This window comes from Zonotrichia leucophrys, chromosome 13 (genome assembly GCF_028769735.1).
Source record: "Zonotrichia leucophrys gambelii isolate GWCS_2022_RI chromosome 13, RI_Zleu_2.0, whole genome shotgun sequence".
In the NCBI taxonomy this organism is placed as follows: Eukaryota; Metazoa; Chordata; class Aves; order Passeriformes; family Passerellidae; genus Zonotrichia; species Zonotrichia leucophrys.
In genome coordinates this window covers 9986102-10011018 of record NC_088183.1, presented here as the reverse complement: position 1 = coordinate 10011018, position 24917 = coordinate 9986102, and the positions used below count along the sequence as shown (strand labels likewise).

Sequence of the window (24917 nt, the reverse complement as noted above, 5' to 3'; positions counted from 1 at the left end):
AAGTAGCAAACTCTACTGCAGTAAGGCAGAAGACCTGGGGCTTTCATCAGCTCTTCCAAGTTAGCAACTCTAGCAGGAACTGCATCGTAAGACAAGTTTTCCTCTCTTGGAATAGAATCCAGTAATTTCAAACAATACAGAAAAACGGAGCATAACCATATTAGCAAATACTGGATCAATTTAAACATGTTTTGATGTTTTTACAGAAAATATCAAAAAGAGAAAAGAAGCAATCCTCAGAAAAAGATTTACTGCCATCATGACCATAACTGTTTGACATCTGTGACAACACACTTATTAATCCTTCCAATGCAAGCTGTATTTTCATTTTATGGAGTTGTGGGTATTAGCCAGGTTTCCTTATGGAAAACATGCTTTACTTGCAATGTTTTAACTGAAAATAAGAAGGACAAAAGCCCTGACAAAGGCTTGGACATCCCTGAATCAGTTTGAAGGCATTCACAGAGGTACTAAAACATTTATCAAAAGGACATAGTAATAAATGTGTTTTGGAGTCTTAACTATGTGGTCTGCCAACATATTAATTTTCTGTTTTCATTGCAATGTGATGTTTACAACACTCCTTCATTCAGTTTAATTAAATGTCTCCCATCATATTTACTCCAATCACACTTTATTTAGAGATGAGTAAATAAATAGTGAGATTTTTTTATTGATCATGATGTTTGGTTTTACTGTAACCTCATTACAGGATGTATTTTACAGCCTTCTGTCTCACAAATGATTGAACATAACTGCTGCAATATTACAGAGCAAGTAAAATTAACATCCCCTTTTACTTCTCATCTTTTTCATTAACCATCAGGTTTTAAAGTTATATCCAAGCCACTGTACAAGCACAAAACTTCACCTGACTTTAATCACCTGTTTTGTGCTAAAGAAAAAAAACCTTAAAAATTGCCTTTATCAAGAGGAGTACAACCTGGCGTGCAATGTCACAAGGGGCAGTGTCTCACCTGGTGTATTTTAAAACCTACTTTCCTGCCACACACAGGGACTGCAGTGACTGACAGATGTACTCATTTCATGTTGCTATTGGTTTCCAAAGTCATTATTTAAATTTTCAGCAACATCCCCAGTCCTTCCTTGAGACATGTGGATGCACAGAGGAGTTTAAAGTCATTGATTTCAAATTCTCTTGATGGAATTGCTTTAAAAGCAAAGCAAGAGGCATAACAGGAGTTCCTCTGTCTTAAATCATTGAATTGCTCCACATATTGTGCATTCTCCCAAGTTTCTGACTTTGACAAGATTTGAAATGGTTTTTCTAGAGGAATGAATGACTCCATGTGGAGCCACAGAGACGTGCTCAATGGAATCAGGTTTGGTAATTACACTGCCCCATTGAAAAGTAAGAAATTAATCTTAAACACTCCTATCTCCAAGGAAAAGTGTAGATTTGGGATTTGGAATTGATGTTACAGTTAAATCACAGAATCATTTATGTTGGAAAAGACCTCCAAGATCATTAAGTCCAAACTTTGAGTTCTTACAAACCCTGGCTTCCACATGGCTGAACCAAGTTAGGGATGCTGTTGCAGACTGCACAATAGGATCAATTAGTAGAGTTAAACATTTGAGGGAAGAGAATGTATTAGCTGGTTCAGCTGCAGGTGTCAATTGATTCTATTAATTAAGTTTACCTTTTTAAAATAATTAAGTTTTAAAAGTCTGCAAAAAGACTCCATTTTACTCACATCTCCTTTGTGAAAAGATCATTAAGATTTAAGACAGCAAGACCTGAGGCTGGTTAAGACCTTGCAGTAAAGCCTTAATGTGTCCTTCAAATGTGGGCAAGAAATTATAAGACGTCATATACTCAAATTTTATTATATGCTAGTTTGCTATATTGCTCAAATTATTTACAAGTTTCTTTTTTCTCTGCTCTCTGTCACTCTATCTGCTTGTACTGTACTATTTCTATCCAAGAAGAACAGGAAGAAACTTCCCATTAAACTTTTATTCTTTGAGACTCTCTGGAGTTCCCAAGCAGTCTTGCTTTGCCAGCTCCCCCATCAGTATCTCCTCTCTCACCTCTGCAAACAGGAAAGCAACATCTCAAGAAAGACTCGTAATACTCTTAAAACATCCTGTGAAAGGATGTGATTTAAGAGCCTTATGCACTGATCAAATTTAAACATGCTTGGCTGGCCAGAAATAGATTAGTTTTGGAAAAAATTATAAACCTACCATGGTTCTTTCCCTGGCAGGACTTTGAGAATTTTCCATTACAAGACATTTCCACCACTTTTACACTTGCCTGGTCCCATACTCTCAAAAAGCTGCTGCTACCTCTTCAACATATCAGCTTGATATTCCAGCCAAGTGTAGAAATTGCACCATCTCCAAGTACCCCCTTTCCCTTTCCATTCTCACACTATTTACATCTTTGTGTCTCATCTCATTTCTAGTAAAGTTTCTGAAAATGAGGAGCAGCAACCAGGCAGCTAAACTGATGAAATGAAGTCTTTACTCATTTTAAACTTAAATGCTTTGGTTTTGCCTTTACTGGGCTTTATTCTAATAGAAAAGTCTAAGATCAGTTTTTGTCACAATAGCAAATAGCCTTATAGTTTGAAAATCCATACTGGGATAAGCTGCCCTTATCAGATAAAAGCACATTCGCATAGTGACTTTTGACTGTCTGTAATTCTTATCTTAAAATCCAACTGAAAAAGCACTTTCTTCATAAGCAAAAATTTCAATCACCAGAACCAGAGACCTCTGCAAATGTGTGGTCAGAGCTGCTGGCTGGACAGTGGGACCTGCTGCCAGGGGTTTAGAAGGGGATTCATAACCCTTGAGTGAAAGTGTCAGTGCATAGCTGCTATTGCATTTCATACTGAAAATATCATTCATCTAAATCACTTTATCAGGTGATTTTTCTGAGTCAGTATGGTTATTCCCAAACTGATTGCATGAGAAAGTACTTTGCCACATCAGTAAACTCCTGCACATATTGTCAGATCATTTTTCAAACTGATCATGGGAAAAGCTTCTCCTTATTTTCCCTGCCATCTGAATCATCCCAGCACATCACTGGGGAAGGCTGAGCAAAACCCCCCAAGAAGGATGCAGAGTGAACTAGAGCTGCACATAGTTATACAAACATTTGCAGGAATACACGCAGCAAACAACAGCATCTAATCCCACAAAATCCTCCGAGAGAGCGGGAAGAGTTTTCACTCTCTAAAACGTGATAATGAAAAAACAATTCCCAGATGCTCCACCAGATGAAATCATCTTGTTTCAAAGTTTATAATCATATATGTTAAATGCATCGGTCCACTTTCAAGATTAGTGATAATGATCTTACATTTTTAACAGAGCCCTTCATCCACGAGGATTTGATGTGAGCTTACACTGGCACTCCAGGACTGCTGCAGCCACCTCTGCCTTGAGATGTAGCAGCTGTTTAATATCACTGCATATGCTGTAAACAACACACTGTTGTACAGAATAAATAAAGGATACTGTGCTGGTTTTGCATAGACTGGATTTTTGCAGCAGGGGTCCACAGAGATGGCTCCTGTAGGAAGCTGCTGGAAGCTTCCACCATGTCCAGCAAAGCCAATCCCTGATGGCTCTGAAGATGGAAATGCTCCTGGCCAGGGTTGGGCAATGAGAGAGGTTGGTAACACCTCTGAGGCAACAGATTTGAGAAGAAAATCAAAATGAAGTGAGACATGCAGAATTTTTCTTCTAGTCAGAGAAGAGGAGGAGATGAGAGCATGTGAGGGAACAATACAGAGACACCAAGGTCAGCGGAGAAGGAGGGACAGGAGGTGCTCCAGGGGCCAGAGCTGAGATCCCTCTGCAGCCCGTGGGGATCCACAGGGGATGCAGAGATCCACACAAACTGTTTGTAAGGGCTTATTTTACTTCTCATTATCCTCCTCTGATTCTGATAGTAATAAATTCCCTTTGTACCTTTGAGTTGAACCTGTTCTGCCCCTAGAATGTTTTCTCCCAGTCCTTATCTAAACTCATAAACCCTTTGTAAATTGTTTCTCTCCTGTGCCCAGCTATGGCAGGGGAGGGTGAGTGAGCAGCTTTCATGGGTGCCTGGAGTTTGGCCAGTGTCAAACCACAACAATTCTCTTTTTGGTGGAGAATTGCAGGCCATCATGACTTTGAGATAGGGATATTAAATGGGAGAAACAATGGGCAAAGCAAGCATTGACTCATATTAAACAGAATTATAGTAGGAAATTTGTACCATAATTGCAGCGAAGGTCCAAGGGTGTATTTCTGTATAATTTGTCTTTTTTTGTTCTGTGCTGGGATTATTGTTGGATCTGGTATGGGGAACTTTTTTCTTCTGTTCAGTTTAGTTGTTTCTGTTGTTCTCAGTGAAGATTGTGTGTTTAATGTGGTTTTGATAAGTCCCAAATGTGTTATCAGTGTCAAACCACGACAGGTACTCATCAGAGTAAGGAGGTTACAGAAGAGCCTTCCCTCAGCCCTTCCCTTTTCCATAGAAGAACAGAAAAAGGTGACGTGCATCTCTAGAAGAGACGAAAACCATGAGGACCCACAGTGGGAAGCACATGTGGCATTTGAGGCAAAGACTTGAAAATGCAGCTTCCCAGACCCAATATAACAACCACGGAGTGGTGCAGAGCCCACCTCCCCTGGCTGGGCAGCAGTGGGATGGCAAAACCTCCTTAACTTGGTCACAGGAGAGAGCTGACCACCTGAAAAGCCCATGTTCAAATGGGCTGCAAACAAACCCAGTGCTGACCACCTGAAAAGATGCCCCAACCTTGGGATCATGTTGGCTTTCTTCATTTCCAAAGAGAACAACTGTGATCAGAGAAACTACTGCAGAGCAAAAGAACTGGCATTAAAGGCTTCAAGATAATTTCCTCACCTCTGGACATAGCTTAGCAGGGTCATGGCAGGACAGGTCACCAAATACAGACTGTCACTGTGGGATGAATGGAAAAGCAGGATCACCCCTTAGGAACACTCCGCAAATTGACCTTGGACTCTAATTTACAAACAAGAGCTTTGTCTTCTGCTCTCAAGTGCAGCCCTTGAGCTTTATCCCAGGTAACTGGAGATGGTAGAAGAGAAGCCATTTAACCTCTTCATCTTTAAATCATGAAGAGCCAGCAGAAAGCGGCAACACAGAGAAAAGCCAGGGAGTCATTGAAGCTACAGCATGAAATGAAATTAAATGAAAGAGGAAGCCTTATGATTGATTTTAATAGGTTTTGAATTAAGCTCTTAAAATTGGAGAGCAGAACTGAAGAGATGCACAGATGAGCAGACTGCATGTCACCACTACAGGTGATATTACCAATTCCCAACAAAAAGCTGTAGTGAAGGGCATGTCTGAACACTCTGATGGAGGTACAAAGTGGGAGATGTATTGTAGTTATTCAGTTCTGCATTCTTTACTTTATTCTCTTTTATCAAGATAAGCTCAAGCCAGAGAAATTGTTCAAGGGCTTTGACTTTCCTTACACACCTGCAAGTCTTCATACATTTCCAAAGAAATATTTCCAGAAAAGTAAGTGCAGTTTGCTGTTAACATTCTGGGCTGAAGGCTTAGCATGGCACACAGCCACACTCCTCATCACACAGTTTGAGGCCAAACTAATCAATAGCAGGTTCTTAATGCCAATGAATTCCAACCAGCAGCTTGTTTTTAAAATGAAGTTACTGAAACAGAACTAAATATTGCCTAAATCAAATTAGCTGCAGTAGCAATAAATAATTAAAGTAATAAACTAGTTCATAAATAGAGAACATAATTTCATTAATTTTACCACCATGTACAGCAACATCAATACTGCAGCGAGATGGAGTGCAGGGAGCTAAGGCAGTTTTGCATCCACACACAGGCAGCACAATAGCAAAATGACTGTATATACATAAAAATCAAATCCAAGCAGTAATAGAGTACTTTGGAAGAATAAGTAGCTGTTGAGAGGCAGATAACTGGCTCAAGCAGGGAGACACTGTGTATTTGAAATACATTTTGCAAGGCTGAGGGAGAGATAAGAAGGACAGAGCAGGATGAGTTATTTGTGGCAAAATCTTCACTAGCTCTAGATAAAGCACAGTGCTCATGATCTATTCCTGCTGATGCCACCATGTGCCCTTTTCTGTGTTCCCCATGACCACAGACAAATCTGTAAAGGCTGCAGACTTCTCTCACCTCCTACAGGTAAACAACCAGGAGCAAAATCCAGGACAGTCAGTACTGAAAGTGGGATGAGCTGGTGGGTTGCAGCCATGCCCTCCTGGTTCAAGCCCTACTGCATTTACACTAAATGCATGCAGAGGCTCCTGATCCCTGCACTCCCAGGATTTGGGGTCCCCTGGTTTAACTGAATGGAGGATCACAGATGGCCATGAAATAAAGACCTTTTTTTATTGTCTGAATCTCCTAACTGAAAGAAAAAGCAAAGGTGCATACCCATATTCTTTCATGACTCTGGATCACAAGTACACATCTGCTTTTCCTTTACTAAAGCAAAACCTTTAGGGTTGAGTAAGATCTGTTCAAATAATGAAATACAATGAGAGATTTTGCAAATGTCAGCTGCAGAGTGTTGCTTCAGTACTATAGTATTAACAAAGCCTTGCTCGATTCAAAGAAAGTAGTTACAAAATAGCAGGATAACACTTAGTCACCTCATGCTGTTGAAATGTTTATCTGTTTTTTAGGGAGGTAAGTGCAGCCCTTGCAATCTCATCTCTCAGTGGAAAGCACTGCCTTCCCCAGAGACCGCTCTGAGGAGCTGTTTTGCAGAGCTGTGTATTACAGAGTCATTGGGGGCTGGTCCGTACCACAGAAATAACAATCCAAAATAATTCAGCACAGCTAAACAGAGCAGTCATACCCACTCTGACAGCAGAGCTCTCCTCTAAAGATAATTCACCTCCAGCACCCTTAGTGCTATTTGTTAAAGGCAGGGAGGGTTTCTGGAGGGGCACAGTGATGTCTGACAGACAGAGGGGTGCTGCTCTGGGAGGTGGTGGCTAGGATGTGAAATCCTGCACTTTTGCTTTCCTTTTAAGCCTGCCCTTGCTTCAAGAGAAGCTCTGAACACAAACACCATGAAGGTTCTCTTTCAAACAGTGCTCAAGCAGCAGCACAAACCAGGCATTTCATTGTTATTCACGGCACACAGTCCCATCCCTCTGTATGTTCTGTATGATCTCTCCAGCCGTCAACAAAACGAGAGAGCAAGCAGCTAAAGGCCAAATTTGCAAACACAGCCAAGCACACAAGTTCCACTGCTGCCACCAGAGACACACAGTGAGCAGCATGGGCTGGGGGGAGTGAAGGCATCTCAGCAAGCAGGCCTGGCCCACAGCAATGCTGCAGGGTCATGGGAAGGAGGCCCTGACTTCCAGGGAAATCTGGGGCAGAAGGACAGTTTTCCATGCAGAAGTGAGGCCAGAAATACCCTGTGGACCAGAGCACATAGCAAGTTTTCAGCATTGAAACATGCCAGCATAGAGCACATAGCAAGCTTTCAGCATTGAAAGGATGCCAGCATCTGTCAAGGCATGCCATGCTAAAATGCCCTGTGTTTCCCTGCAGAGTGAATTTAAGGATGTCAAGCTTTATTCTTTTGAGTTCTTCAACAGGAAGACCAAATATGGCTCCAAATACGCACACAGGAAAAGCACTGGAAAGCACCAGCAGCTGCCTGGCAAATAATTTTTACAGAAAGCAAATGCACCTCCTAGCATCCTGTAAATCACTGCCTCACCTCCATGAAGTCAATCAGATTTTAGGTTTTTAAAGCAGACTAGATCTGGGGCTTTTGCATTCCCAAGCACTTGCTTCCCTTTTGTTCCACTCACTCTTCCCTCTCACCCTTTCTAATTGTTACAGGATAGAAATTTGAGATCTCCCTCACCTTCCTGCACCTCCCTCCAGTAAGCAAAGTCCCTGGCAGCCTTTTCATTTTGCTGCTGTTTTCATGGGGGATCCCATCAACTTTCCTTTAGCCATTAGATTTCCTTCCAGAGAAGAGTTTTGAAGCTCTTTCTTAAGAGACTTGAAGAATCCATTCCCTGCCCACCTGCAGGAAACAGAGACACTTCAAAGAGGTTCCTAAAGATATCATGCCCCCATATAATTTGATATTTAGCATCTGACAGTATCAGGCACACTTTAGTCTGAGCTATGCTGCAGAAAGGAGTCCTACTGTATAAGAGGCCAGAGAAGCACAGCAGATGATGCCCTCACCAAGCACAGAGGTCCCCACTCTGAGCTTCTGATGGATAAATCATGGTCCTGCCACACACTTGTCCTTCTACACATCCATCATGGGGGACAACAGTCTGAGTGACAGCCTGTCCACCCTCCTGTCTCAGTAACTCCAGTAAGGGAGAGATGTCCTGCACACCTTGCAAGGGATGCTGCTGAGCTATATTCAAACCCCACACACCAATACCAGCAAGTTCTGACCCCACTATCACAGTGGCCCCCAACCCATCTGTAATTTTAGCAGGTTTCTGTACCTGGCTCTACCACTGACTCACAGAGTGTCATCAGCTGAACCTGGGCAGAAAGCAAAGTACATTGCTGACACACACACAGAGAGCTTTATTTTAAAGAGACCAAAATACTTCAACCACCCCACGCAACAGTTCTAAGTTTACCCAGTGTTATCCCCACTTCACACATGAGAAAGGTTACTTGCTATGATTAAGATAACACTGTGACTTTTAGGGTAAAAACCCAAAAGCCAATAAAATTCAGTATAAAGGGCTGAAATCCATCTGAGAACATACATAATATAGTCAATATAAATATACAAAGAATTCCTGTTATTTTCAGAATTGTGTGACTAGGAGTTAAGTTATTACTGCATCCAAGTCATTTGATACATCCTAGGGTGTCCAAACCCACTAAGACTAAACAACACGCTTAGCAGTTACACCCTGACTTGCAAAGTAAAGCAACTTTTTGCTGAAATAATGCACACAAACCCAGTAAATCCATACACTCAGCACCAGCAGGGCTGACACAGGATAAAGCATTGGAGCAGCAGCATCCCAGAGGAGCCAGCATCCCCCTGTTGCTTTTCCCAATGCTATGCCTGCGTTTCCACTCACAGCTTCTATTTAGGTCAATTGATGTTACCTTTGCTTTACACCTCCCTCACTGAAATCACGACAAAGGCAAAAAATAACAACTGAACGAGGTTTGCATAGAGAAATCACTGAGACTAACTAAGCTCCAGGAATCAATAAGACTATTTTTAGTCACTCTCATAAAATTTCTTCTTTGCTTCTGCTATTGGAAGTACCAGAATAGAGAATGGAGCCTCTTGGGCATCAAGAGTTTAGTTCACAGTGTTTTGGTTTAGTCCACAGTGTTTTGGTTTGCTTCCTCAAGAGCTTTAGTAAGACATGACATGTCAGGGATGGGGTCTTGGCTCATGGCCTTCAATGATCAGCCACTTTGCTTTGCTCCTATTCTTAAAAACAAAATACAAACAACAGCAAGAAACAGCAGCAGAAGCTCCTTCCTGTTCATTTTCCTCCTCAAAGTGATACACTAAAAACATGCTCCACATTAGTCCCACCTGGAGAGGAGAGCTTTCTTCTCACCGTGTAAAAAAACCCTCACTTTCTCAGACAAATAATTATGTAATTACACAAATATCTGTGGGACTCCATATCTCACTAATACCAGCTTACCTCACTCAGAGGGTCACATCTTTCTTGCAGATTAAAGACAGCAATTAAGAAGGAAATGCTAAAAGCTACGCTCCAGTGTTGCAGGATATTCTGCTACTGAAAGTTTCTTACCTTTTTTTCCCAATATAAGCACACAATTTTAATTATTTAGAGCTCATAGTCAATAGAGTTGGATCAGCAACAATGACAGACTGCCACTGTCAGGCAGGGAGACCTAAAGGATTCACTAAGGAATAGTGGAGGAAGGAAGGAAAAAGGCACATCATGACTATCAGTTTAAAGGATATTGACACTTGTGATAGTGTCAAAAAGTTAAATATTATCATAATTAGTTTTCAGCTGATTTTATCTCTGAAATCACACCAGCTTTGGTTTGATTCACTGATGTTTGCACTTCAGTGAACCCTGTTTTCATGTGTTTTTTCCTATCAAAGGATGCAGAAGAAGGAAATGTTAAGGGAAAAAAATGTATCACTGAGAAGTGATCATTATTTTTTAACTTCCTCTATCATACTTAATCTATATTAAATTCTGAGCAAGGTCGCAGTGCAAGAAGCAAGTAGAGAACTGCAGCTAAACCCCTTGGTGCCAGCTGCAGCCTGGCTGCACCCACAGGCAGAGAGCTGGGATCTGGGAGTGCAGCATCACACCCTGACAAACGTCATCTGCTCTAAGTATCTGCTCCATGAATTTTAATTTCTATCAACCCAGCTCCCAAATAAGGTCTTGGTCTGGGCAAAATAACATCCCAGACAGCTAATGCAGAGATTGTGCCACACTGGGCATTCAGCTGCAAACCCCATGGTGTCATCCACACATGAAGCACAGAAACAGAGAAATGTTTAGGTTGGAAAACATCCCTAAGATCACTGAATGCAACCATTGCCCAGCAGTGCCAAACCCACCATTAACCATGTCCCCAAGTGCCACACCTACACACATTTTAAATCTCTCCATGAGAATGTGGGCTCCACCTCTGCCCTGGGCAGCCAGGGCTTGACAACCCTTTCAGTGAATAAATTTTTCCTAATATCCAATCTAAACCATTTCATAAGACAGCAGCACTCCTTATGGCACACATCATCCCTACACAGATGGAAACCTTGGCCCCCCTCTCAAGAGGACAGAATGAACTCAGAGCAGGACTGTAGGGGACACTCACAGCAGAGTGGCCACATCCATGCCACCACCACCAAGAAAATTCCAATACACCAAATCTAAATTGTAAGCTAGAAAATAAATAAAGGAAAAAGGTAATATGCCCATCTCAAACTTCACTGTCATCCTCCCCATTACAGTGTACCTCCAAAGCTTTTGCTGCCAAATCACACTCTTATCTAAGTCCTACAGTCAATTGGCATCACAGGACACGCTCTTCAAAGTTCTCTCTAATTTTTCCTTCAAAAAGGAAAAGACAAAAACCCCAAAAATCCAAAGGAGGTAAGAATGGGAGACCTGAAAGCCATTTTTATCTTAATAGCTGGCAAACACACATCCTTAGATTCCAATAACAAGTAAAAAGACTGTGTTTACACTAACCTTAAAACCAGCAAATTTTGTTTAAGTATTAAGGGAGTGAATTCACTATCTGACAGTTGCCATTAACATTCTAGACCCAATGAACAGCTCCTGTGCTCATCAGCTTCCCACATTTCCTTCTCTCTTAGCTGGCCTAGTAAAGTTACTTCTTCTCCCTACAAACCATGACCTTGATATTCTAGTGCCTGATAAATTAGCAGCATAGAAAACAGATTTTTGTCTGACCTTAAAGAAGAAAGTTTGTGTGCTCTCTCAAGAACTAAATGAAGCTTGTGAAACAAAACCCAACCCTTTTGGCTTTAGAAAAATTTGCCTGTAGCTCATGCATATGTTCCTGGAAACCTCAGACCTTCTTTTTGTCATATGGCATTGCCTGTAGGAAACAGGGGTAGTACCAGCAATTTTTCCAGTAATTAAGAGAAATACTAACATAGTATAGTGGTGTTTGTGGGAAATAACATTTATTTTTACTGCAGCATGTGTAGCATCAAGTAGTAAGGAATTTGTTTCACTGAAGATCTATACAACGTTTAGCCTTATATCTGTTCATGAAGAGGCAAAATCTGAACTCATCCTTTCTTACCAGAAGTAAATAAACTCAAAAACCAAAAAATGTTTGTTGTATTTAAGCCAGCACAAATCCTAGTTTTAATAATTATTAACTCATTTGATCTTATTCTCGCTCAAATACACTTCATCTATAAGTAATGCTAGAGGGTGCCTGCTTACACATTGGAGATGGGATTTTGCAAGTGAGCCAAAAGGATCTAGTTTGGGGTTGAGTTTCTGCCTGTTTATTTCAACTGCAAACCCAAGAGAGCAGTTCTCACCAACCACCTCAACTCCTTAATGACCTAAAGCCCTTGGAGCCCCCAAAGACAAGCAGACCCCTCACCCCAGAAGCGACCAGCCAGCACGGGTCAGCACAGAGCTTGGGAGAGCTCCCAGGAACATGGCAGTGCCAGGTTCAAGCCTGGATTTGATGATCCTAGAGGCTTTTTCCAGCCTTAACAATTCCCTGTTTCTGTGACCACATCCCCCTCCAAGCCCTTGCCAAAAGTTCAGGCTTGCAGACAAAAGCTCCATCCGCACAGCAGCCGAGGAGAATTTTAAGCCAGCAAAGGAGTGTTTGTTTGTGCTAAGAAAGAGATTTAACGTCTAAATTAAATAAGTGCACTATGCTTAGCTCCTACTGCCAGAGCTGCTGGATATTAATGGCTCTCCCGCTGGAGCTGGCTGTCCCTGGAGAGCCCTGCTCACAGCAGCCGTGTGCTGATCAGCACATCAGCAACGGGGGCACGCGCGCACAGCCGCTGCCCCCTCCCTGCTTCCACCCAGCCTCCTGGAAGGAACTGCTCTGCTGCTCTGACAGAAATCCTCCCGGCCCCTGGGAACACACGAGAGAGCGAACAACAGGTTTGGTTCAAGGAATGTTTGAAAATTATTGCTGCAAAATCAGGAAAGTGAAATGGAAACTCCACTGGTAGAGGGCTGGGTCAAAATTAGCTCCTGGATGCAAAGGAAAATAGGCTGGATACTTTAAATTATTTTCATCATCATTCCTGTTGTTAAATGAGTACAATGAAACGTTTCGGTTATGTAATTCCAAATACTAAATGCTGTGGCATTTGAAACTGAAAATAATCCCACAGGTTGTTTCCCAAAGAAAGGGAGCTCCATGTGCTGTGCAGAGGTGCTCAGCGAGGCCAGCAGCACCGTTCTCCCGACAAGAACAGCCTCTCACCCTCCACTGAGCAAACAGCATCCTCAGAAATAATCACATTAGAGCTTCTGTCTGCTGGAAAGGCAGAGAGGTGAAAGGAAAGACAGAGGGCTGTAATGATTATTTCTGTTTTAGAATACTAGGGGGTGCTCAGTTAAAGATGTGTGAATGATGATGGGATCATTGAATCAGAGGGAACACAGCCCAGATGTGATGAACAAGGCCTGATGAACACGCTTCCTTTGAGGAGGGAATTGCAATGCCCAGTACACAGATCAGGCAGGACTTGTTCTGGTAGTGTTATTTATATTGGGTGAACATTACAAGGGTGAAAGAGTCATTCTCAGCATTGTCTCACAGTCAATCAAGAAATCGTTTTCAAGTTCACTCAGAACCCAATTACTTCACCAGCACCTCCACACTTCCCAGGACATGTTAGGATGATCCAGTGATAATACAAACTCTGACTCACCAAAAATGATCACTTAGCACTCTCTCTAATCCAGCTGACCTGTTTGGAATATACTTACAGGTGTCATCCAAATGCAAACTTCCCCATGCAGGAAGCATTTATTATAGATCCAAAAGGAAAAGAGTTGTCTCTCCTTCTTTACTGCTACCTTGATGTGAAGCCTGAGTTCTGATTGGGACACCTTGTAGTACTGAGGAGGAGTCAGGGCTTTCTGGATAATTTAATGTACTGGTAAGGGCTTTGACTTAATCCATATGCTCTGCCTTACAGTAAAGAGTTGCTCCTTACTGGTTTTGAGACTCCCAGCCCACTAGAAGCTGTTACAGTCCTCCATCCAGCACACACACTGCAGCCCTGGCTGGCCAGTTCATCATCATGATGGCAAAACCCAGCTTGGTTTTACAAGCATGTAAGAACCTGCACTTCTTTCCTACTTTCCTATGACTCCAGCTGCTCATTCCAAAACCAGGAACAGGCACGTTAATCCAGCCACCCTGAGCAGTGAGACCATGAGCCCCTCTCTGACAGACCCTCTCAGGATCTCATCCTGTCACTGCTGAGGGTTAACGTATTATGACAGAGTTAGGAGAATGAACTTTAATTGATCAGAATTTTTGTGGGTCACACAGTTATTTCATCAGGGCACAGTGCTCAGATGCAGCCTGGATCCCAACTCCTGCACACCTGGGAAATCCCATCAGCATCCAGGAGTGCACACACAGGCACCTCCCAGGCTGGGATACCCACTCCAAGCACAGCCACCTCTCTGTTCACAAACTGTTGTTTTCCCATGAAAATGTCTCTGGCAATGGATCAGCCCTCACTGACACTGGTGCCAACAGAGTTGGACACACTGATAAGAGCAGAGAAGCTGCACAGGGCTGCTTCCAATTTCTGGCTTCACTGATTCTATTTCCCAGGGAATAAGGGTTGCCACAATGTTGATTCTGTTAAAAGCAGCTGATGAACTTCTGTATTTAACAGGCAATAGGAGTTTAAACCTAAATATGGCTATTATATAATTTAGGGAAAACTAATAATTTTTGAAAAATAATTATGAGTAAAGAAGAAATAAAAACCAGGCTAATGAAAAAACCTAACTTCAGTAACTGAGAGACAAATGATTCTTTAAAGCATTCAGATATGAAAAGTAAAGAAAAAAGATCCTGTTATAGGCAATTCACATCATAGAATTTCAATGGGAAAAGCAAAACAACTAGAGGCAGGAGCACTGCATGCCACTGTCACCTACTTTGCAGTTGCAATGAGAAAGTAAATTGAAATCTTGTAAGAAGTGACATTTTGAAAAATTTCCAAATCTGCAGATGGAAAACACAACACTTTTTTCTTGTATTTTTTTATTTTCCAAGCTAGAGCATAATTTGATGCTATTATCTGCTGGCTGTGCAAGATAGATTTCAGCCTTTTCAACAACTATTGTGCACACAAACCCCAGAAACAGATACAATAATAACCAGACATGGTCCCCTGTGCTGAACAAATTTAAAAGCCAAAATCCAACTTATGCCTTTGCAAGGAACCAGCTTTGAAGTCTATAGGTCCAAAATCACTTTTCACAAATGTTAGTTTCACCCTGCTTAAACATGTTACTGGATGAGTTTTGTGATACTTGAAATGAGTCAAATAGTTTTACCCTCAGTTAGGAAAAAAAAAGGGCTGATATTAAGCCCTAATGACTGTCACATCACTGGAGACACTTTATCAGACAAAAATTCAGCAGAAAGAAAGCACATCTTAACCTCACTGAAACTGAGAGAGTAAAAAGAATGACAAAAAGACATAGCACCTATGAGGAAGAGGCAAGGATAATAATGAGGAGGAGATGAGGACGAAAATACAAGGATCACTCTCGTGCTACTACATAAACACACAGTGCCCATTATGCTATATGCAAAACAACAAACCTGCCTAATATTCTTCAAAAGTTCTCATCAAACATAAGCAAGCAGCATGGCATAGATAAATAACTCCTGTCTCATGACAAACAAGGAAATATTTATGGAAGGCTATTAAACTTGGATTACTGAGACCTTGGAGCAGTTGCACAGTGGCCAATCAGCTCTGTTGACTAAATACATATTTATAAAATGCTTTACCTCTTTTATTTACCCAATGGCTTATTCATTCTGCTCTGGTTTTATTTGGGTCTATCAAGAACAGTAAATGTGCAGTTAGATGCATAATAAAAACTCCTTTAGAAAAGTAATTACATTACCTTATACAGAGCAGATTTTTCTTTCCCAAGCACCATGAACTGGACCATTTCACAGGCTCCTACGTTCTTATTAAAAATATACTGACACATGCTAATTACTGAAATGAAATCTTGCCTGGAAATGTGAAGTCCAAAAGGACCATTTACACACAAAGTGGGGCTCTTTGAAAACCACTCACTTAAGCAGAGAATGTGCTCTAACAGCAGCCAGGGATGTGGCTATGGCCCCAAACACCTGAATGGTTCATTCTTCACATCCTATTAGGAAAAAATTCTACCCTGAGAGGGCAGTGAGGCCCTGGCACAGGTTGCCCAGAGAGGCTGTGGCTGTCCCATCCCTGGAAGTGTTCAAGGCCAGCTTGAACATGGCTTGAAGCATCCTGGGATAGTGGAAGGTGTCCCTGCCCATGGTGGGGGGCTGTAATGAGATAACCTTTCAAATCCCTTCCAACCCAAACCATCCTGGGATTCTGTCAGTCTGCTGGGTTTGGCTAGAGCAGGATATGGTGCAAGACTATTACAGCCCCACAGTTAAGCACTGCAAGAATCACTGATGGCCTCAGCCACTGTCCATGGCACCTCCAGAGGTCCCTTAGAGCCTCCCCTGCCTTAAACCACCCCCTCCCAGCTGGGCAAACCCAGTGACAGGCTCAGCACCTCCATCTGCACAGGCTGAGGCCATGACCACCTGGGAGTAAGTACCTGAACTAAGGGAGCACAAAGAGGGTTATTCCTCTCTTATTTTTAGCTCATATTTGAGCAGTGAGTTGAAGCTCCAGTAATATTACCCTAATTGCTCTGCCTCACAGTTAAAGCTCAGTTCAGGAAGAAATGGCATGTTGAAACCTATTAAGTCTGAAATTGAAAATGCACCATGCTCTTACACATATTAAGTAGACTAGTAGCACGTTCAAAAATCATGACTCAAAAATCTGACTGGACCCAGAAGTGATCCTGAACTTTGGATCTTTTGTTTGAAAGTGTGAGCTTACTAATTTTTCTAATATCTAAGACATGCAGGATAAACTGATTTGTTAGACAGTGTTCGCATATTACATTATATTGCCATTATCAGAAACATCTGCTGCCAGTTTTTTATTCAACCCTTACAAATGAGTTTATATGTTATAGCTGGCCTGAAAACTCTGGGTCTACCATGCATTTGCACCTTTCAATATCATGTACAAGCATCACATGTCTGCTCCATATGAGAGGGGCTTCCACATCATGCAGTGATCTCTGTAACACAGCATTTCACCAGAGTTATGTGGCTGGACACAACAGTAGAATTTCACAGAAAGAACAATGCGCCACTGAAAACAACCAAATAAATCAAATCCAACATGACTTCAAACTTCACTGTATTTCAACCTGGCTGCTGCTAATGATACTTAAGTCAAGAAAGGCCCATTTGCCTAAAAATGTTGGTTCTCTTATTCTTAAAGACAGGCTAGCTTAGAAGACCAGTGCAAACTAGTCCTGCTTTACAGCTCTGGGGCAGCTGGAGAAAAGTGCTTTGGAGCACTTTTGAAGACGAGGCCAAAACAAGGTTTGTAGGACAAAGCAACATCTTTTAAAAAACTTCTCGGTTTAGATGGAAAAAGTAGAGAAGTTTGTGGACTCAAGGGCTGACTGAAGCCAACACCACACGCAGCTTTTTCAGCTGCCAAATCAGCAGAGTTTGTTCTGATTTCAGATGGAAAAAGAAAGATGCCTTCAGGCACATCCAGCTCCAGCACTCTGAACTGGGTATACTTATTTATGATGTACAGCGGTATGGATTACATATATATGTTATTTTGTATCTCCCTGTACATCCTCACAAGGTCTCCTAGATTTCTGGCTCACCTCCATCTTCTCCCTCTTCCCACACTAGGAACTGAAGTTGTCCACTTCCTAAGCTTGTCCACAATCTGCTTGATCCAGCTGCTGCTGGGAAACAGTTTCCTGATTTCCTGCCACTCAAGAAGTTTTGCACTCCAGCTCTTTCAGGTCCATCAATCTGCTGCTCTAGCAAAGCCACACTCTATTTTATTTACTTACTAAACAGTCATGTCCATTCTGCCATGAAGAGAATTCATTCCTCCTGCTGCCCCAGAATACTCAACTACACAAACTGATGGATCCATTTTACAGAAACCTTAACTCTGCAACACCACTCTGTTTGCACCAGTCAGAGAGATGGGCATGCAAGGGGTTGGCTGTGCCTGTGGCAAAGCTGGGCTAAGCCATGGCTGCATTCACATTTTCAGAAGTGTTCCACCTCTGTGAGCAGTCATTTATCAGTCAAATGTGCCCACCAGGATCAGCTCTGTTTGGTTCAGGAGCTGCTCAGAAATTCCCTGGCTAAGCTGCAATTCTCTGCCCCTCATCTCAGACACATGTGCAATACAAACAGCAATAGTGACACTGCCCAGGAGCATTCACATTCTTGTTAATTTACTGCTGTGCCCAGCACTGGCTAATGTGTTGATTATTTGAGGTTCTTCCCCCTCCACAGGGTTTTACTCCCTCTTTTAATTCCTGCCACTTAAGAGCACAAAATATGCCAAGTTATAATTAAACACCACTGCTGATAGGTGTGTGGGAGCAAACAACTTTGCCCTTTCCCAACTAGGGCTAGGCTGTTCAAATGGGATGAAGTACAGAAAAACCTGAGAAATTGTGGTTTCATAACCTCGGAAACACAGGCACTAAACAACAGATTAATATCTTGATCCAAACATCCTTACCTGAGTAACAGATTTCAAAGCATACATAATCAGTGAATGGCAAAGCCAGAAATAATAAAACTTTCTATGAAAAAATAAAGCAGCTGAGATGGGCAGAGACAAAAAACTTTGTTTGAAGTAAAGACTGAGTAATTGTTAAAACTAATATAACAAACATGGAAAATATTACAACTTGTAATTCAACAAAACAGGGATTTTTAATGTAAAAGCTGTCCTTCAGACTTTGGAGAAATGTCCTGAAATTCAGCCAGTGTGTTTCTGAACACCCAGCTGAGTACAGAGCATACGCATATAAATATTTACTTTCATATTATATCATCTGGATGTAACTGCGATAGCCAGAAAAACAAGATCCTGGTGGCACAGGTTCTTCTAAAGAGCAATATAAGCACAGCTACTGATTTTTGGAGGGTTTTGACTAAGTCATAAGGAAAAAAACACAGATTTTTTTGGATTCCAGTAATGGGAAAAAGCCAACATAATGGGAAATTAATAGGTGATTTACTATAAAAGTAATTACAGCTGACCACTTTGTGCTCCCAAAGGATTTCAGGAGAGCAACTTATCATTCCTGCCAATTTTGGAATGCCTGTCATCTTCCATGGAGAGACAAACATTTGAAGTGGGCGAAAAGAAAGGACAGAGTAAATAGAATTTCTGAAGGGTATTACTGTTTTATAACCATGAGTCAGTTTTTCATGTAGGACATAAAAATTCATGTCAAGTGAAGAATAATGAAATATTTCTTAAGCTGTTGGCTGGATCCTCTACCATTGCTAATTGATGCAGAGATTTTTCAATAAAACTCTTGAGAAACTTGAGAAAGCTCAGGGTATACTACATTCTATTGCTCCACATTGTGATTAGGGATCACAGTGTGACAATGACGATTGTGTATCTGTAATAAATATATACAAATAGGACATCCACAACACAGAGCTTGTGAAAACTTGAGACAAGTGTCAATTCAAAGAAGTTTTAATTCAAAGCAGATATTTAAAGTTTGTATCTTTATGGCGGTGTGATGTCATCTGTCTGAATAAATCTAGAGTTGCATCTCATTTAATAAGATTATATGGTCAGAGCAGAAGCAATTTACTTGAACATTTCTTGGCTGAATGGTTTCAAAAGCATCTTTTGACACTAATTTGTTGAACGGATGATTGTGAACAACATAAAAACAAATTAAAAGTTTTAAGTGCTTGGGTTAGGTTCTCAGCTAGTAAAAAGCAAAGGTGGTCCATTAATTCAGCAGAGCTTTGCTTATTTCTATCTACTGAAGACCTGGCTCTTTATGCTTAATGTGACTATACATATGCTTGGGCACAGTTCTACTCAGCAGACAATTTGTTCTAATACTCAGCATCCTTCAGCCCCACAGTGCCAACTGAAATGGGAACATTTGTTAGCTCCAGAAGTTGCAGAATTAGCTCCTGTGTTCTTGCCATTAAAATAATTGGGGAAACCACTGGAGGCTCTGTTCTGCCAGACAGGGGGAATTTGATAGACACAAATGTATGTGGCTTTTACATATAGAAGCTGTATGGCGTCATTTACAGCACAGGTAAGTATTATGCATTCATGTACACTCATTACACAGGGAAAAGTCACCAATCTTTAAAATTAAACCCTGCCACTGTCCAGCCTAATGTCTGCAGGTGCTCTCTACAAGCTTGGTCCCATTTCTTCCAATCTAACACACACCCTTCAGTCTCCCAGTTTCCTGCACAGGGACTTCCCCTCACACTATGTAGATTTTAAGAAGAAATTCTCCCCTATGAGAGTGGTGAGACACTGGCACTTGTTTTCCAGAGAAGCAGTGACTGTCCTATTCCTGGAAGTGTCCAAGACCAGGCTGGACAGGGCTTGGAGCAGTCTGGGAATACAGAAGGCATCCTGCCAGCAGAAGATGCCAGGAGGTGGAATGGGATGGGCTTTGAGGTTCCTTCCAACCCCAACCATCGTGACACCTCATCCTTTTCACTAAATGCCTCTGTGTCCACATGATCTGCACAAACTGCTGCTTTTCCCAGCTCCCTGCTCCTGTTTTGCTCTTCCCCATCTGCTCTCCTGCAGTTTTACACTGCCCTGGACAGCAACAAGGAATGTGCAGGTTATTCCCCTTTCCTCTGCACTAAGGGCAGGAAAAATTATCAAAAAATTAACACAAAAATGAGAAAAAAGATTCAGTTAGTGAAAAAAGATCTGAATGCCCAAACTTCCCCTGTGATTTTAGTTCAATAGAGCAATAGAGAGGGATGGTATTGGAATCCTGTGCTTGTTTATCACATGCTGGGGTTTCTTGCGTTTTGAGATTTTTTGGCTGGTTGGGAGTTTGTTTGTTTTCAAAGCACAACACCAAACCTGGCATCCTATCCCATATATTCTGGTTACCATTGCATGGGCATAATATGGATGATAATATAATATGACCCACTACAGTGGGTCAATTGAGTGACCAACTCAGAGGCAAATTTCAAGTGAATTTAGAAAAATATTCCTGCATCTTCTAATCAAATATCAGATTGATGGTTTTTTTAATTAAAAAATTATTTTTAGTCAAAAAGGATAATATTTACACACCAGTTAGACATCCCAGAAACAAAATAGTTCTGCAGCCATTTCCATTTCAATTGAGAAGAAAATCAGTCTCCAAACATCACTGAGAGGTGGCTGCCAGCTGCAGTCAGGGAAGCTTCTCTCCTCCATACCACAGCAATTAAAAGATCATGTAATTACTGCTGATCTCATGCCATGGAAGTCAAAGGAAAACCATTCATTGACTGTAATGGGCTTTGGAGCAGGTTCAGAATTTCTCCAGCATATGTAATCCTGACACTTGGAAACCAAAACCTCACAGTTTAACTACACTCATCCACAACTAAAAAAGAAAAAAGTGTTTTCATGCTCAACAACAATCAAGGCTTTGCTCCATTTGAAAGAAAAGCGTCTGCTTTAAATCCGAAGGATTCAAACGTTTTGTCCCAAAATAAAGAAAAACTGAAAAGTCTAAACCAGGATTGCCCCTCCTTTCACCAGCTCTTTTTTTAATCATCTTGGATCATCCATAAGCCTGGGATAATAAAAGCAGATACAGAGTAAGTCTGCTGAGCTCCCACATTTGTGGGTGTTTCTGGGAGATATTTTTTAGTTTTTCAGCTTTTTATGAAAAAGCCAAAATTTCTACCAAGGGAATAGAACAAGGATAAACCCACAACTCCCAATCTCTTCCAATCATCTCATTTCCTCAGGTAAAAAACATTATCTGCAAAAATTACCATTTTTAGGGGGAAAAAGACTTCATCAAAATCACCTCAAACCATATCACAAGAATTAGAAGAAATCCTTTTGTGTGCATAATAAACATTCTGACCCGCCTGTTATTTTTTTCCTAACACCAAATGATATCTGCTCTGTGCACATTTTAATACTGAACAGGTTTCTGAAGGAGCCTTTCGTTGAATTATTTTATAGGCACTATTGAGGAATAACTCCAGAGAGGAAGATACTTAAACATTGCTGAAAATCCCCAGGTAGCTCTGCAAATCCACAGGCTTTTGTTATCAAGAGGTATTTACCATGTTAGCATTTTCTTGACTTTTGAGGAGTTTGCAGTTCTTCAGACAGGTTTGATAATCCACATATTGCCTTGCTGGGCATAAGCCAAATTTATCTATACATCTTAACTCCCTCAGTTTTCCACCCCCTTCACTCCAGCCATGGATCTAAGAAGCTTCTAACAGAAGTCCATTACATTGAATTCACTTCTGAAAAAAAAAATTATGGTTTTACCCCTCAAAATAAAAGTTAAGTCTTGCCCATCCTCTGGAAGCAATCAGAAATGAGCCTCACTTAGCCTGGAAATTTTGTGTCTTGAGGCACTGATCTCCAAATTCAGTTATTGCTCTGCAGTAACATTGTCCAAACAGAAACTGTAAACTCAAACCTGATTTCAAGAACTGCTATCTTTAAGCTCTCATATGTGTTGGTTACTTTCACTGTGAAGAAAGTTTGGAAGCAGAACTCGTATCTGAAAAAGGACTGGAGGTACATCCACAGGACTGGACCCAGTCTCTGTGCCTAAAATGAACTACACCAAAACTACAGCCAGGGGATGACTGAAAAGTGTCCACACCCACAACACCAAGAGGTTTTCTGCACCCCAAAGCAGCCCTGACCCACCCAAGAGCCCTCCTCAGTTTCACACTGAGGGAAGTACAACACGGCTGGACTTCTTCATGAAGAGTGGCAGAAGTTTGATCAAACACACACGTGCACTGGACACCTAAACCAAATAGATTTCACCTTTAGCAATAGCTGCATTTTTAATTAATTCAAGCCTCTCTGCTGCCTCAGCCTCACAGAATAAAAAAAAAAAAAAATCAAAAACTACAACAAAAAATTATTTGCCCAAATGACAATTTACCCTTGGACCTGACCTTCTTTGCTTATGCAGTAAAACCTTGGTAGTTACAACCCCTTCCCAACATATGGGATGCCTGAAACAATTCAAGAAGCTCTGGAAGGGAACAGGGAATGCATTAATCCATTGAACAGCAGAGTGCCACCTGCTTCACATTCTACCAAGACAGATGAGAAAAGCAACTGCCTGATCCAGAAAACATCTGCTGAACAAAATCAAAATTAATGATAACCAGAATGAGCACTCTGATGGCCGATTCTCCCCCAGCTGCCAGGAGCCATCAAAGAGCCTCTCCTGGCAGAAGGCAATTGTTTCTGAAGCAGCAGAGTGCCCAGGAGCTGAGCTCAGAGCACCCTTGGGTGGAGCTGTGCTGGGCAGAGCATGGAGAGCATCATCTGCACCTTTTTCTCCCTGAAATTCTCCAGGTTTTGAGTTTAGCACAGAATGTTTTGGGTTGGAAAAGAGCTTTAAATCCATCCAGTTCCAACGCCCTGCCATGCCTTCCACTGTCCCAGGCCTGATGTCACTATAGGACATGAAACAACACAAGCACACACACACTGCTGCTTTCAAGGCGAAGAAAAGGAAAATCTGAGTTTAACATTTATAGTTTTCCAAAAGTGACAGTGGATTGGAGGGTGAAAGTGCCACCTCTCCAATGACACTGGACAAACTAACAGTCTATCAAATTTCTCTTCTTCCATAAAAGAATGTAAAACAATGACTGATTTACAGGAAGTGTGTGAGAAAGTTCGTTACAAGAATGTAAACATCAGAAGGCTTAGAAAATCTTTTAAAATCAGAACAACAGCCCAATCCAGCCTGGCCTTTAACACTTCCAGGGATGCCCAGCTTCTCTGGGCATCCTGTGCCAGGGCCTCCCCACCCTCACAGGGAAGAATTCCTTCCTAATATCTAATCGAAATTATCTTCCTTCAGCTTAAAGCCATTTAGGTGCCCTGCCAGCATCCAGACCTTGACATACACACCCAACACCATCATGAAATTCTGTGCTAAAATAGCAGCTTTTCATTGGTAAAAAAAAAAAAAAATCTACAATTTGCAACACTAAGAACTGTCAGACAAGCACCAGGCACAGACTGTTGGAAAACCCACAGCAGCACAACCTTTCAAGTGTGTGAACTCATGCTTATTTTAAAAAGTTACTGCAAGATACTCAACACCAACACACACACTGAAAGAAAACCAGTTTTCCTACCTTTTCTTCTTGTAACTTCAAACCTTCTGGAGTCCTATAAGGAAAAAGAGAATTTTTTGTGGTGTTTTTTATTAAATGCAAGAATTGTTCAAAGGCAGGATGAACAACCCCCCCCTAAAAACATCAATTACTGACCCAGGGAAGCATCTGTGAAGCTCAATACAATAACTGAGGAGCAATTACAAGCACACATTTCAGTTTGTCCACAGATATTTAATGGATAAATATAACACCTAAAATGACTCATCACTGTGTGATAAATTACATTGTAAAGCACAACATTTGTCTTGAAAATTGATTTTTTTCCCCCTCTCTTTATGTTAAAAGGGAGCAGTTAGGAGGGTTATTATTACTACACCGAAGATTTGGGGCTGAGGAAGGAGAAACCATTACAGATATTTTTAGCAGAGACTTCTGCAAATATCTGAATAATTTCAAAGCCACTGGACTACCCATGCTGAAAACTGAGTGCTCATTTCAATCCATGCACACCTACATAATATTTTTGCATATAATTTTTTTTGCATAATTTCTTTGCAAATCATTATAACAATCTCTAATATAGAAACTTGTTTTAAAACACTGTTTCTAAAGGTATTGCATTCCCAGGCAACACTATCTGCTTATACTAATGGTGAGGCTTCAGAGGAATAAATATTTAATTCCACGCAGTAACACTATTTATGGGTTAATTACAAATACGTCCAAATTTCCATCATTGGAGCTATTTCTTGCAGCCAGTATTAGAACTGGAGGAATTGTGGGGACCATCTGGAGTGCTTCTGTAATGAGAGAGGTAGGGTTGTTCAGCCTGGAGGAGAAAAGGCTCTGGGCACCATAGGCTGCTGTGCTGCAGGTCCCCATGGACTGACAC

The 24917-nt window shown here is 41.4% G+C and overlaps 1 protein-coding gene across 3 annotated transcripts in view; it reads right to left on the bottom strand.

Moving 5' to 3' along the window:
• The window catches only part of FSTL4 (follistatin like 4), a 207076-nt gene that overhangs the window by 168111 nt on the left and 14048 nt on the right, over positions 1 to 24917 (bottom strand). For all 3 annotated transcript variants that reach the window (XM_064724985.1, XM_064724987.1, XM_064724986.1), the window contains exon 3: positions 24044 to 24077. In XM_064724985.1, the coding sequence (XP_064581055.1) occupies positions 24044 to 24077 (34 nt within the window). The remainder of the gene's footprint in view (positions 1 to 24043; positions 24078 to 24917) is intronic.